Source organism: Micrasema longulum, unplaced genomic scaffold (genome assembly GCF_059751315.1).
Source record: "Micrasema longulum isolate JH-2025_06_02 unplaced genomic scaffold, ASM5975131v1 h1tg000902l, whole genome shotgun sequence".
Taxonomy (NCBI): Eukaryota; Metazoa; Arthropoda; class Insecta; order Trichoptera; family Brachycentridae; genus Micrasema; species Micrasema longulum.
The window spans coordinates 200,624-216,472 of record NW_028278093.1 but is presented as its reverse complement, the minus strand read 5'-3'; the positions used below and the strand labels follow the sequence as shown (position 1 = coordinate 216,472).

At 31.6% G+C, this 15,849-nt stretch overlaps 1 protein-coding gene across 2 annotated transcripts in view; it reads right to left on the bottom strand.

Annotated features, from left to right (window-relative positions):
- The window catches only part of LOC148278254 (uncharacterized), a 56,810-nt gene extending 41,198 nt beyond the window's left edge, over positions 1–15,612 (bottom strand). For both annotated transcript variants that reach the window (XM_088231689.1, XM_088231690.1), the window contains exons 1-2: positions 15,308–15,612; positions 6,399–6,604 (exon numbers count right to left, since the gene is read on the bottom strand). In XM_088231689.1, coding sequence (XP_088087815.1) covers positions 6,399–6,604; positions 15,308–15,380 — 279 coding nt within the window. In that variant the 5' untranslated portion in view covers positions 15,381–15,612. The remainder of the gene's footprint in view (positions 1–6,398; positions 6,605–15,307) is intronic.
- Positions 15,613–15,849: the final 237 nt, after the last annotated feature.

The window sequence follows — 15,849 nt, the reverse complement described above, 5'->3', positions numbered from 1 at the left end:
AAAAAAGTGTTTAAAAAACATAATGGCGACAAAAAACAGAATAGCGTTAAAATGAAAATATATAGTTAAAAAAAAAGGGTTAAATTACCAGCTGAAAACACAGAATAACCTTAAAAATACGGAAAAGCGTTAAACATTAAAAATCTTTATAAAATACTTAAAAACCGTTAAAAACACAAAAAAGCCATAAAAAAAAAATATATATGATGGCTTTAAAAATACACGATAGCTTTAAAAATACATAATGTTGTTATAAAACATATTATTGCTAAAATACATAGTATCGTTAATATACATTTTATCGTTTAATTACGTAAAAGCACTTAAATACACAATAGCATTTTAATATATAAAACCGTTTACAATTCACAATACCTTTTAAAATACATAAAACCATTAAAAACACATAACTGTCTTAAAAATACAAAAAAAAAATATAAAATACATAAAAGCGTAAAAAAAAATTAAAGCCATATTTACTTATTTATTTACTTAAAAGAAGTTGATAACTTTTTTTTTTAGATATAAGTCCCAACTTCATGAGACTAAAAGTCCTGTGTTGAGTTGGAACGAATAATTACACAGACAATCAAGTAAATTATTACAAATATTATATTGGATAAATGAAAAATAATAATTTAAAAAAATAAATATATGGCAAATCAAAATGGTAAATAGCAAACTCAAACATTCGGAAAAATATAATTACATACTGCAATATTTAATTTTGTCCAAATGTTTGTAGACAAAAGACTGGGTGCTAACCCCTCGGGAGTCATTAAGGTTAACAAATTAGAACAGGGATCAAAATCAACTGGTCCAAGAAATTTAAAAAAATTTGAAAAAATTGTTTTCATTCGTTGCCTAGTATGTGAAATAATTCAGTCAGATGAATCTCTGCCCAACAATAAAAATTTCAGTTCTTTCACTTCACTAAAATCAACAAATGGAAGAATTTAAGAAATACGGATGTTTGAACACAGGCAAAATGGTGAATGTAACACAGTGTGTAAAGCGGCAAACTTAAACCAGCCAATGACAGGTCATATGCCTTGACTTCCATATTCCCTTTTTTGAGGTATTCTCCATCACTGTTATAATTACATAATTGCGTTGAAAATACATACATGATACTGTCATTGAATAAAATTACTAATTAACAATATTGGTCTTAAATAAAAATTAAAATAGATTTTAAATCCAAAAATTGATTCAATCACATCCCTGGACTTCTCTATTATTAAGAGAAACCTTAAGATTCAACGATACAGGTGAGATTCTACTGAGCTTTTTTCCTCAAGTAGAATCACTTTAAAATTTTTGACAAATAATATAAAAAAACAGACAGTAATCTGAAAGCACGATAAAGCTTTCTATTATGGAAGATTTTCTATTTTTCAAAAATCAACAGAAAAACTATTGAAATTTAGATGCTCGAACAAAGGTAGAATTGTAAATTTAACAAAAGGTGTAGTCATTATTAAAAATAATAATTCATTCTTAATGAGGTTGTCTTTTTTTGTAAAAACGTCTGCTAATTTCCTAAATCTCTTTGATTTTCACTGTTTGAAATATTTTTTTTGAAATGTAATAAAAACTAATTTTCACCGTAAATTAGTTTCTTAACAAAAAATAATGACTCTTCTTCCTGAAAGAACGAGCTCAACGGAGTTCTTTAGTAATGAGACCGCACCTTTATAAAGAAGGTGCTTACATTAATCCCCTTTAGGCGTCATGATGTTATCAATTATTTTATCGGAAAAACTTTGGCTAGCGTTAAGAACACAGTTCAAAAAGTTATTGACTGAATTAATGTGATCGTTTAGAAATTTTACTTAGAGAAAAGCCAAAATTTTGGAAAACATTGTTTAATGCTGACATTAAAAAATACAACAATTGTAAAAATTAAACTTCCATTTAGAAAAAAGGCAAAATCACAAAATTCCATTTCATATCGCGGCTGTAAAAAAATATTATGATATCGGAAAAAAAATTGAAAGATTTTTTTACTAATCATTTTATCTTAAAATTGTTTATACAACACGAATGTCCTAGTATTAACTTTTATCTAGTAATCATTAAAATATATATTAAAAATTAACATTTCTTAACAATATATAAACACTTGAAAGCTTCAACGAAATACATTGCAAATAACAAAACATTTTTAATTTCAGTTTTTGGAAAGAACCGTAGTATTTGATCTTAGCCATTCGTATAGAAAATTATGTAACCTGTTATTTTGCTTAAGGTTATTGACAATATCAGTAGTTTTGCCATTTCCTTTATACGTATTTAAATATAAAATGTTTGTTCTGTAAATTTGGAAGTCTTACAGTTTGAAAACAAATCTAATAGCACAATTAAGTACCAAGTCATGTTTTTAAAATATAAAACTATATAATATTTCAAAAACCCAAAGGTGAATCTACTTGATTCTTAATATCTTCAATCCGTGCCTCATGTCTGAGGATGGTGATTACGCCTGACTCCAGGCATGGCTCGCCTGTGGACAGTCTCCCACCATCTGGAACGGTCTTGTGCTCTTCTATAGGCATTCGTCAGTGATGATTCTGATAACTCAGTGACTGTACCGCTCCATCTTGTCGGATGACGTCCACGCGACCTTGTCCCTTTGACATTTCCCAGGAGAATAGTTTTCTCTGAACTATCAGAATCTCCCCTGAAAATATGCCCAAAGAACTGCAGGATTCTTTTCTCGCACATGGATATCAGTATTTCTCTTATGTCCAGTTCCTGGAGAATAGATGCATTCGTACGTCTGGCCGTCCACGGAATCCGCAACACTCGCCACCAACACCATATCTCGAAGCTTCGATTTTTTTCTTTTAAGATTCCCTAAGTATCCAGCACTCCACACCATACATGAACACTGAGAAAACCAAGGCCTTCACCAGTCTCTTTTTGGTGTTAATGGCTATACTGCGATTCTTCCAGATCTTCACCAACCGACTCATAGCACTTTTGGCAATACCAACACGTCGCCCTATTTCACTTTCACATCCACCGCCATCGCTAATGAGAGAACCTAGATAAATGAATTTGTTGACTTTTTCTAAGTTGCGCAGTAAGGATAATGGCGCTACTTTATTAGCTCGATCAATGATCATTAAATTAGTTTTGCTCATATTTATTGAGAGTATCAAATCTAAACTAGCAGCATCCATTCGGTCAATTAGTTCTTTCACTTCAATCTCTGACAATGCAATAAGTTTGGTGTCATCAGCATATCTTAGGTTGGATAACTTCCTTCCTCCAATTGTGAACTTACTTGTCCAGCCGTTAGGTGCCTTTCGAATGATATATTCACCATATATATTAAACAAGACGAGAGACAAAATGCAACGCTGTCTTACACCTTTTCGAACTGGAAAGTTATCTGATAGTTCATTGTTTAAATTCACAATTGTTGAGCTTTTATTGTAAAGTGATTTTATCAGGCAAATAAGGTGTGCTGGTACCCCAATCTCATTGAGGACAACCCATAATTTGCTCCAATTTACACAGTCAAAAGCTTTTTTAAAATCAATGAAACAGAGAAACACAGGTTTGTTGAATTCTCTGATTTTCTCGATAATTTGCCTGACATTTAAAATCTGCTCACGCCTCCCCTTTCCCTTAACAAAACCTGTTTGCTACTGTGGGATTTGCCAGTTAAGAAAGTATTTTAACCGCAAATGTAAAATATGCAGTACAATTTTACTTGCATGCGAGGTGAGTGCAATCATCCTATAGTTATCACATTTGGCCGTTGAACCCTTTTTGTGTAGTGGATGAAAACGGATTCAGTCCAGTCTTTTGGCCATGTACCAGTTTTCCATATTAGATTACAAATTGTATGTATTGCCTGGTAACCTCGGTCTCCTAAATGTATAAAAATTCAGCTGGTATTCCATCTGATTCGACTGTTTTATTTAACTTAAGATATTTAATAGCATGTTTCACTTCACTTTTAGAAATATTGGGCTCTAGTTTATCATCAGAGTTTAAAGAAGAGTTTAAATCTACCATATATCCGGGGTCACTGTAAAGGTCAGAACAATAATCTTTCCATTTCTACGGTCCATGTTCTGCACTTGCGGTCACTAGTCAAAGTTCGGATTTTTTAAAATAAGTCTCTGGTTTCAAAACGAGAAGCGTGATTTTCTATTTTTTCTTCTTAATATCCTAAGGCTAAAAGCAATATTTTGTTAATGTTGAAGCTATAATATTATGAAGGGGTGATTATTATGCCAGTGGTTATAATGCAAATATTTATTATCATTTTTTGAAATATTTGTAAAGTATTAAACATATAAAATGACGATTGTTTTTTTTTAAGTTTGTGCTCTATAATAAAACAAATATTTATAATGAGAGGCCTTGAACTCAAACTTCGCTGATAATTGTGGAAATTTATTAATAATAAGGAAGATTTTTATGTTTTCTTTTGTTATATTTTCTATTTCCTTTTTTAATTACTATAAAATAAAATAAATACCTTGTAATCTTTTACAAAATATATTTTTTTCTCTTTCTTGATAATACATAATATTTTACCCGTCAATTTATTAAAGGAGTAAAAATTAATAAGCATTTCTTGTATACCCACTAACAGGCCATGCCTCTTTGGGATTTTTTCGTTTACTATTTTTGCTGTTAATATGTATTTCATTGCTATGTAATTATCCTCCATTTTTTTACTCTGTTTTACTTATTATGTATATTGTAAAGAAAATATATATAAAAAATGTAAATGTATAAAAAAAAATGTCATCACGATTCTGTTACAATTTCGTTTCGCAAGTTCGTTCGTTCGTTCGTCATAAATCCATCCCACTCTAACGCAATAAAAATCTTTTTTCGCTCTTGTTCCATCTCATATGATACAAATGATTAACGAAACGAATTAGTTACAGAATAAAGCCATATGAATGGCGATGACATATTTGGCGGCAACATTATTTCTAAAAATGGTCGCGTAATTTGACCACCATTGTGATTTGAAGCTAATTTTATTGTTTCCTTGGAAGCTCATTTACGTTCATAATCAATAAAAATAAACCAACATCTTTTGAAGTATTGGAAGTCAATTAAACATGCACTGTTTTGGAAAAAAATCCGAATTAGTTGGAAAAAGCGTCAAAAAATTGGACCGAATAAATGCAGAATAATTACTGTGGCGAAGTACACCGTGGAGGACAGAATAAACCACAATACATACAGCCAGCTTGCCAGGATTTTAAAGTGTTTTTGTTTGCGCCCTCTAGGGTGCCAGCCAGATAATTTTCCTTACTTTTATTCCCTTTATTTGACCATATAAAAAAACGAACTCATATCGATACATCGATGTTTTTTTCTGATCGAATATCTATTTTTTGTCCATCTCTACGCATATGCATCTCTACTCGTGGCATTCTCGTTGATTGCCGCGACCCCACGGGGTTCCTTTTTTGGTCTTGATTAAGGTTTAAAAAAATTAAAAAAAACAACAAATACAAATAATTAGTACTTTAGCGGACTTAATGCTAAAAGTAATATCTTCAAGCCAACAAAAAAACAGATTCTTTAAAAGAAGAATTTGTTTTAAATTTGTACTAAGAACGAAAATATGGACATTAAAAAGAACCTTTTTAATGAAAAAAAAGAGCAGTTTTTTAATTGGGAGAGAAGACTAGCATATATTTACTTCTAAAAAGTTCTTATTAATAATTTCAAACGACGAAATATTAGCTTACTTTATAAAACATTCAACAGCATTTAGCCGTTAAATGTATTTAAATTAAGTGTTTATCTTAAAACTGTCACCTTTTTTTAAAATAGTTATTCTGAGTATTGCAGTCATACGTCAATTTATTATAAAAACGTATTTTGTCCTTGTTAAGGGCATCTTAATACGGGTACTTAATTCTTAGCTTATTATGGCCACAGCCGTAAAAGCCATAATATGTTGATAAATTTGTTAACAAACCGCAGCCCCAGAAGTACGATCTGATATGTCGAAATTGTCCACTTTGCAGGAGAGCAAAAATAAACTTGAAAAAATTTTGATAATTCTCGTTAATGTTCCTAGGTAAACTGTTATTTCAATGCCATTTTGTTTGTAGTATTTGGCAATTAATTGGTTTTAATATAAGAAAAGAAGTGTAACATCATAGTCACTGTAGTGTTCCTCTCGATATTTTACTAGTTTGAAGTCTAGCTCCAAAAAAAAATCGTTGAGTTACATCCATTTGTGGGCAGAAAGAAAAATAATTTTCTAAAACTGCATGCCGAACTCAAAACCGCCAATTCTAGAGATACGACAGTGTACTTTTGGGAGTGCGAAAAATAATTTGAAATTAATTAATAAATAAACTCAGATTTTGTTGCAATGAATGAGAAAAAACAAAACTTACGTCTAGTGTAGCTCCCACGGTGGTGTAGTTTCTGAATGGTGGTTTTCTCTCCCTGACGTACTGGAAGATCTTGGATTCCTCCCGCAGCCACTCCACCTTGTAAAGAAGTTCGCGCTGCACATTGTGTGCGCAGTGTAGCGTCATAGACGAGCCCTTGGGCGCGTAGCGGGCCATCTCCAGGGAGACTATCACCTCGCCGAAACCACCTGTCGACAAGGGTGAGGCAATCGATCAAAGGATGAGCCAAATGTTGACGATTCCAGTATGAAAGACAATATTGAAAAACGGATATTTATACTTTTTTGCTCCAAATCTGTACAGTGTGTAATGTAGGGAATCCATGTTCACCACTGCTTTAACGTATAATAAATCCTTACTAGCTGCATCTCAGATTAATTTTTGTGTAGTTATGACATTACATAAGTCTACATAGAATACAGGATTCGATATGCAGTAGTAAAAAAAACAGGATTATTTTATTCAACAATGTTTGAGTATGTCCAAATGCTTGCAGACTTGCTATATTTCCTTCCTAGGAAGTTATTCATGTTTAAGTTCATTTCAACAGAGAGGAAAAACATTTTTGAATGTTTTTCCAAGGGAATATGGAAGTCTAGGCATTTACAGGGCTAATCACCCAAGACTTCCATATTCCCTTCTTAAAAATGTTTTCCCTCTGTGTTGAAATAAATTTAAAAATTATTTTATTGAGTTTTCAAAAATAATTATCTTAAAATTAAAGTCTTGCTGAATTGTAAGAATACAATTCTCCAGCATTTTCTTATATATAGCTTCAATTGTTTCGTACCTTCAACCCACATTGATGATAATTTTGTCTGAAAACCCTGCATATCACAACATTTTAAAAATTTATTTATATTGTTTAATTAATATCTAAATGTTTTTACCTCAAAAAAAGAGTTTGTAACATTTTTTTATTGTTTCATTTTTTATGGATACTTCTTAAATAGTGGTTTTTGAAAGGGATGAAAGTACAATTAAATGTAAGATTTTCTGAATCAGGTAGAAGAATTTGTGCATCTGGGAAGAATGCTTATTAGGGGTGGAAAAAATGAGAAAGATATTGAAAGGAGGGTGAGTGCCGGAAACAGCGTGCACTGAAATCTACCTTGGTAAACAAATGCTGTCGCCGAAGGAAAAAACGGCTAAAAAGATGTACAAAGCGAATGTTGATGCAGAAAATGAGGAAGATCGAAAAATACATGGCACGATCAAATCCAACAAATACTTGAAGATAGATATTTGAAGAGTAGGAATAATCAGCGTGCATGCATCAGAAGATGTATGAGTGTAGGGGAAGCGAGGTCTGTAATCGAAGACAAAGCTATATGACGTGCTATCATATCTGCCTAATTTAACGGGAAACGGTGTAATGGTTTGTTTTATGGATAATTTTTAATTTCTTATAAAAAAAGAGAAGTTTTTCAAAAGGATGAACAAAAAAATTTTTTTTCTTGTAATTTACCCGACATGTTTTTGTATTTATTGTTAATAAAAAATTCTTGCATAATTAAATGAAAAAATAGGTACGCAATTAAACAAATACACTTCACTAGCTAATTAGAAATATTAATCGTTATAATTTTGTTTAACCACCTTTATTTTTTTATCACATCTTCAACACGCCGCGGTATGGAATCCATTTCATTTTGGAGATGGTCAGTGTCAAATAGCCATTTTTTCTTTATTGACTTTACTAGACTTTATTGAGTTTATTTCTTTCCCCTTTACATGTCACAAGTTCTCGATTAGGTTCAAATCGGGCTGATCTAGTGTTGAAATCCCATTAACTTTCAGAAATTCCTCGAGCAAAAATTAATTTGAAGAATATTTTTTGTGTTACGTACATAGCATACTGATTATGATTCAAATTATGAGAAAAGTGTTACAAAAAGGTGTTGCGCGGTGCCAGGGTGCAGTTTTTTTAAAAAAAACACCCAGAATATTGGCAAAATGCAGTCCACATCTTAGAAATATAAAATGTATAATTTTTTTTAAATGTACTTGTTCATTCACATTGGTGAATGCCAAATATTCCACTCGGTGAAAAGTAAATCATCCTAACATCATTTGTCCGGCAGAATGTAACTGTTGGCTGAAGACACTCAACTCAGTGCTTAATTGTTCTCCAGATCTACGTCTCGCGTACTGAATTTTACCCAACAAAATTCTTCTTTAGACATTTTTTTTATTTTATCTTAAAATAGTATAAACGTAATATATGAATGTCCTAATATAACCTTATATCTTATTATTACGCCCAAACTTCTCCTTTTTTCTTACATTTTCGACTTCAAAAATTATCTGATGTGTTAACTCGTACATATTCACAATGAAACTAAATTAGAAACTAATAGGTATAAAAAAAAAACTATTAAAATAAAGGAAAGTAATTGTTAGAAATTCCTTATTCCCGCAACTACCATATTAAATGGCTGAAAATACTTCAATGCTCGCTACTGTGTTTCTTTTTTAAAAAAACAATGAAGTCGTTTTTTGCTTGAATAGACCTTGATCAAATGATTATTTCTTCATAATGTTTAAAATGGGTTATTTACATTTTTTTTTTCATATACCCGTATATCAAAATATTTCGTCTTTTACTAAATGTAACACGACGCTGACGTTACAAGACCGTTTTACCGAGATTTTTTTAGCACAACATTATTGGTTATATTGAGTTGCCTTAAATTACTCGTATTTTCTTAGTTCATAAACATTTTGGTGGTTTTTTTAAATATATTATGCATTTACATTATAGATTTACGTATTTTAAATTTAGTATACCCACGCATAGGCTATGCTTATATGTGATTTTTTGTTTTCATGTAAAGTTATATTTTTAAAATGTACCAAATGTAAGAGAATAAATTATAAATAAAAAATTAAGATAAAATAAAAAAAAGTAACCATTATACGACTTGCAAATGCATTTCACTTTTCGTGGCTTGTTGATCGGCCTAAAAGAAAATCTCTCTTCTATCAATTAGACCGAAAAAATGTGTTTTATTGTATTAAAAGCAATGTTATTTTGGATAATGATGTAAGAAAAAATATTATTAGAAAGGATATTGTGCCGTGCGAAGTTTGCTTTTTTACTAAAAAAAAATGTTAAATAAATTAAATGAATAACATTGTGTCAATCAAAACTATAAACAATCTAGTATGTCTAAATTGACCGTTTTTAGGAGAGCAAAAACGAACTTTTACAAATTTGATAACCCTCTGTACCTAGGTACACAGTCATTAAATTGTCTTTTTTTTTGTATTATATGCTCATTTATCTGTTAAAACATAGGAAGAGCACTGTTACGTCATAGTTACTGCAGCGTTCGAGACCCAAAAGTAGAAAATGTTTTTTAATAAAACGGATTTAATGTATGTATGTAAGGGATTGTTTGGATTTGAATAATTTTCTCAAGCGCTAGAACAAAAGCGTGAAGAATTCATACGTATTACCCTCTCACGATTCTCATTTCGAGGGTAGGCAAAATGTATTCCGCTGAAATAATTTTAATTTCACCCTAAGAAATTCTTCTACCTATTATGCGCATACTGAAATTCAAATTTCTTAGTCATAACAACGTTCGTACCTATATTACATACACCAAGGGAAATACCTTCTCTGACGGGTACACTTTTATTTCTAATGATTTGGTCGTAAAATAAATTTCATCAAGTAAAGATTTTATTGCGAGTTTTTATGACATTTTTGTATGTTTTATCGTATTAACAAAATATTTTCGTGGGGTAATAACTCAAGAGGGTGGTAAAACATCATGCTATAGGTTTGGGTTGGTTCGTGATCTCAGATCCTGAGATTTGCGCCCCCCTCGACCAAAATTTAATTCCCAATTTTTGTACCACAGATGTTTTATTTATAATTATACTTTATAAATTTAAAAAAAAATCCTCACTAGAGAGGTGATTGTTCTCAAAAGAACTGTGCACCCTACAAAATTTAATTTACATTGTTCACATGACACTCTGTTCTTTATTAATTTTCTTCTTTATTTTTTTATCGAAATATTTTTTTTGTCGGTTAACATTATAAAATGGCCAACAATAAGCATTTTAAAATAGTTGAGTTTAGAAACAATATTTGCACCTTTGACTAAATGTTCGTTTTAAAATATTAAACCATGTCCCTAAGCAGGAGATGACAATGCTCATCTCCAAATTCGCATTGCAAAATAATTTTAGCATGTAATACTAGAAATAAAAAAATATATCATAAGCACATCAAAAGCATTAAAATGTTCTGTATATGGAGTAATCATTGGTATTTTAAGAATAACATTAGTAATATATTTCTGTGCTTTAATAGTTTGATCAATATGTTTAGCTGCAGAGGATTCCCATCCTTTTAGTGTATATTATAAATATGATTGACCAAAGCTTAAGTATACACCTATTTTAATTGTCAGCCTCGTGGTGTAATGCTCAGTGCGTTTGCCTACCATGCAAGAGGTCTCGGGTTCAATTTCCGACATGGTTGATTAAAATTATATTTATTTGAAAGGGTGTTTTTACATAGGAATATTTCATAGTCCCTGGACTGGTACCTGAGGCGTAAGACTGATCATCTTTTTTTTAAAAAGGAATAACTCGCTAACCCTCTTTTTTGAGGCTAGTCAGTACGTGGGATAGAGGTGATATAGAAGTAGATAATAAAAAATACAGCACAACACCCAGACCAATTAAGAAAAAAATCTTTTTCTAATTTCATTCTTGCAACTGGCGGGAATCGAACCCGCGACGTCAGTTTCACAGGTAGCCATCTAACTAACTACGCCACGGCGCCTGTCTAATTACTTACCGTCGTGTTACAAAATTGATCAAGATACGCTGCAGTTGGTGTATTGATGCAGTGCCCTATGCACCATTAGGTGTGGAAAAGGAATGATGATGATAATAATAGGTGGGTTTTTTTTATTCAAGACAACTAAATTGAAATAATCCGTGGAAAAGAAACATAAAATGGACATGGCCAAATATATCACCAAGGTTTTAATAAGCTTCATAGTCAAATGATATTACCATTTAAAATAATGAAGTCACACTCTGAAAATATTAAATTTACTCAATTTATCGACAATAATATTGTTAACAGTTGTGTATTTAAGCCGCTTTATTATGTTGAATGGAATTTTTAGGAAAAGAAAACGTAAACGGAAATTTTGTTAAAACGCATATATTGTTACGAAATTCTTTCGAAACTAATTTAACGTATAATTCATATTTAACGTGATCATAAAAAGCGTAAATACTGTATTTTTGTAACCGAATGTTTACCAAATAAATCATAAACCTCATGTTGTGAAAAACCTTGTTTTCGAAATAATTAACGTCGATTATTGTAACGTGAATAAAAATATATTTAAATGATGTGTAAAAACAAGAAAAATGTACGAGAAAAGGAACAAAAATGTACATTCAAAGATCTTTTTGTAGTGTCTATGGTAAAACTGTATCCATATCTCATCCTTTTGAACGTCTAAGTTTCTGATACAGGTGAAATTCTTTAACCCTAAGAAGGCATACGCTTTTAACCTCAATGTGGACCTATTTTTCGTTCGAACACCCCCTTTTTAATACATGGCGGAAGAGCTTTTGCATGTTTCGTAGCAATAGGTAAAACTTGAATACAAGTTTCATTTGTTGCGTGGAGAGAGCGAATTTTATACAACGAAAAATCGCGTATCACGCCCTCATTTACACGTAGCAAATAAAGGAAAATAGATAATAGGGGAGGTTTAAGGTATCCGTAGAGGAATGCTTTATTGATTGCTCGCGTTAGGACAGTTGAATTATGCTTTGTCTATGTATTTTCAAACGTAAAATAGGGAGGTTCATTATGTTTTTCATTTCATTTCCTGATAATGTTGTTTGCATGTTTTCTATGATTATGGCTTATTAAGTCGTTAATAAAGAACTTGATTTATTTAAAAAGACTGAATGTCAACTTTCTGTTTTGTTTGTGACTTGATATTCATGACTTAAATATCTTAAGTATTTCAGCCGAAATAAAAACAAGACTGCTCGAATTTCAATGATCTAAATGATGTTTTAATTCCTTATATTTACGTCAGCGTCATGTCCGGAAAATAAACGCACTTTTTAGTATGCATTTTCAGGCTGATTAATTATCATTTTCGCTTAAATAAATTTTAATTACCATGTCATAGGAAATAAACGGTATGTTCCGATAATTTAACTAGTGAATATTCCTTACACCGTTTACCAAATATTGTGTTATGGAGGAATACCGATAATGACATTATTTTCGCCATTGTTATGTTGGCATGACTCTGAGCAAGGGAACGACAATGTCCATTTTTAAATCTGTCTAGCAGAATGATTTGAGAATGTGATATTAAATATTTGTTTGGTTATTACGACAGTAAAAAAAAACTATCATATTTCACAACATCTTCGAGATTTGCACCGGTTAAAAAGCCCAGAGAGAATAAAACACAAGCTTTGCTGAACAGTATTTTAATCCCTTCATGAAACGCCTCCAAAATATCTATCGGATCTCTGTTTTAAGGAAAATACATGACAAAGATAATGTACTCTTAGTTTTTAGGATTTGATTAAAGTATAAGAAAACTTGCGAAATCCGGCGTTGCCCAAGTACTAGGTTCGGATATCGTGCTTTTGCCGTTGCCAGCCCCTATGCCTGGAACCAATTGCCTTTACACTTACGTATCATCGACAACCCGCCCCAGTCAGTTCAAATATCATCTGAAACCTCACTTATTTTGTTTGTCATATCCTAAATATTAAAATCAGAAAACATAATTTGCAATGCCAGCTTAGGTAAAATGTTTATATAAAAAACTGCAATGTGCCTTTGAGGTGATTTTTCACAAAAATGGCCATACATAAACCACTCAATTATTATTATTAAACATGTCTCAGACACATCAAATGCTTTTTTAAATGCACATTATACAACAATCATTTTTAAAACAGTCGTATGGTCAGAAATTAAAAATATAAAAGAACGCCGTCTTTATCTTTATTCGTTTATGTATTGTCTTTCCTGATAAAATCTCTCAAGCAATACAATTCATAACTTTTCTTCAGAGATTTGGATAAACTCAACTATTTTGACCCTGGGTTTCTGGGTATACCTTAGTGTTGACGTAAAAATAAATTTCTAAAAAAGATAAAATTATTTCAAAATATATTACACAATACAATTTAAATATCTGGTTGGACGTCCTTGATTTAAAGAATCTCGTAACATTTTATATTCCTAAAACTCGTATGAGACAAACACGGGCAGCGCCATTTTATATTAACAAATCAACAATATATTCACTCGCGTATTTAAATAATACATAAACTTGGCAATAAATTTAGTTATGTTGATATATTTTACTGTTCAATACCAAAATTTTATGAAAGATTTTTATCAATGGTAGAATAATTTATTGGGTTATTTAGTTGTTTTGCGTTCTAATCCCATAATTTTTGTTGTGGTTTATTTAACATAATTTAATTTCCATCTTTTTTTTGTGTTTAGTTATTTTAAACAGATCTCCACTTTTCTTTTGAAAATAAAAAAGCCTGCTAGGGAGTTTTAAATGAATAAATAAAATAAAAACTCTCAATTCTAAAAATGTTTACAAAAAACCGAAGAAATAATAAAAAAAATTGTGCATAATTATGTAGGTACCAGTGACGAACAGTGGTTTTTTTATCGGGATCTACTAATGGATTATGTCTGAAAGGGCCACGTAAGCGCCACACGTCATATGTCAACCATGTAATATTTAACACAAATTAGCCTTAGGGAATCATAAGGACCTGATAAAAAGCTGAAATCAATTGATGGTTATCATTATAGCCCTTACAGGGGACAGCAGATTGAACAAACACCTTGCTTGAACGAACCATTCCGAAACTTCTAGATGTAGGTTCTGCAGTGCAGATGAAGAAACGCCATTACACATTTTATATTAATGTGATGCTTTACATCGGAAAAAGAGCCTCATCTTCGGGGGACCGCTAGCCGATGTTAAAGAGCTCGCTCCCTACCTAATAGTCCAACACTTTGCGGATCTAGACTTAGAGGAAAAGATTTAGCAAAATAAAAGCTCTCGCCTTTTACACAGTAGTCAGGCTCTTCATAGACCTGGGCTTGGAGGGCGAAAACTGTTCACAGGGGCCTGTAACAATAGATCTTCAAAGGTAGTATTGACGTCAGGAGGTTGCATAATACTGATCCCCACCTCTAAGAATAAGAATATTAAATAATGTTCGAAATACTATTGTACAAATAGACAATCTTCAAATAGTATATGTAATATGCAAGCTTACTGTAGAAAGAAAAACTTCAAGTGGGTTTTAAGAATTTAAAAACAATACATATATTTGTATGCAGAAAAAAGCTGAGGTAATCTCTTAGTTTCATCATTCACTGGGAACAGGCGGGGCGCTGGGCTCTGATATTGACATTTATATTTGGAGAAATATATAAACAGTGACGGTAATTTACAATAAAAAAACATTTTTTTTTTTTTTTTTTCCTTTAGTAAAACTAGTAGAAAATTTTATTATGGATAGTCAAATATAAAAGTTATCTGCGCGTAATCGCTTAAAGAGACGATTCGCCCCTACCAGGGAAAGTTGAAACAGAAGTCACAAGCAGAAGCAGAAGCTACAAGAAGTCAAAATTAAATTTTATGGTTGACAAATAAATGAATATACTATACATACGTGTGAAAATAAAATAATTCATATTTTCACTCATAATTCTAGTTTGTTAATGGGCTATTACTAAAATTAGCTGAAATAAATAACCAGGGGAATTTCAAAAACCTGAAATGCTCAATTCTTCTCATAACAATCAGATTAGAACAACGAGGTCAGCTTACCTGTCATTTCCCAGCTGAACACGAGCAGGAAAACTCCCACAGACAATTTCCCCGTAGTAAAACAGGACGCCATTGTTATTTGTCAATGGCACTCGTGGATGCGAAGACCATCACTACTGCGCGGCAGCCATCTTGGTTTTGTTATTTCTCCGAATGGCCGCGGCCGGTAGGGACCACTCGGATTCGGGCGGGAAGCGGGAATTATGCGGGAAACATGTTTAAATGCACGGAACACTTCACTGTTTTAATTTTGGAATGGAAAGTTTATTTTTTGTTTCCGTCAAAACGGTTATTTTTTGTTTCTGTAAAAACTGTTATTATTAAAACACTTTAAAGGGGTTTGTTGGACAAAATTTCACGCTCGACTGTATTTTCACAGCCAGATGTTTTATGATTAATTTCTTTTAGTTCGTTAAGTTGGAATTTTTTCACCCTAAGTACACTTAATTTAAATATTCACTTAGATAAAAGGACCCCTTTTGGTGAATAATTTACAACGAAGTATTTTAAAATGCTTTATTGTTCGCATATAATTGCATAAA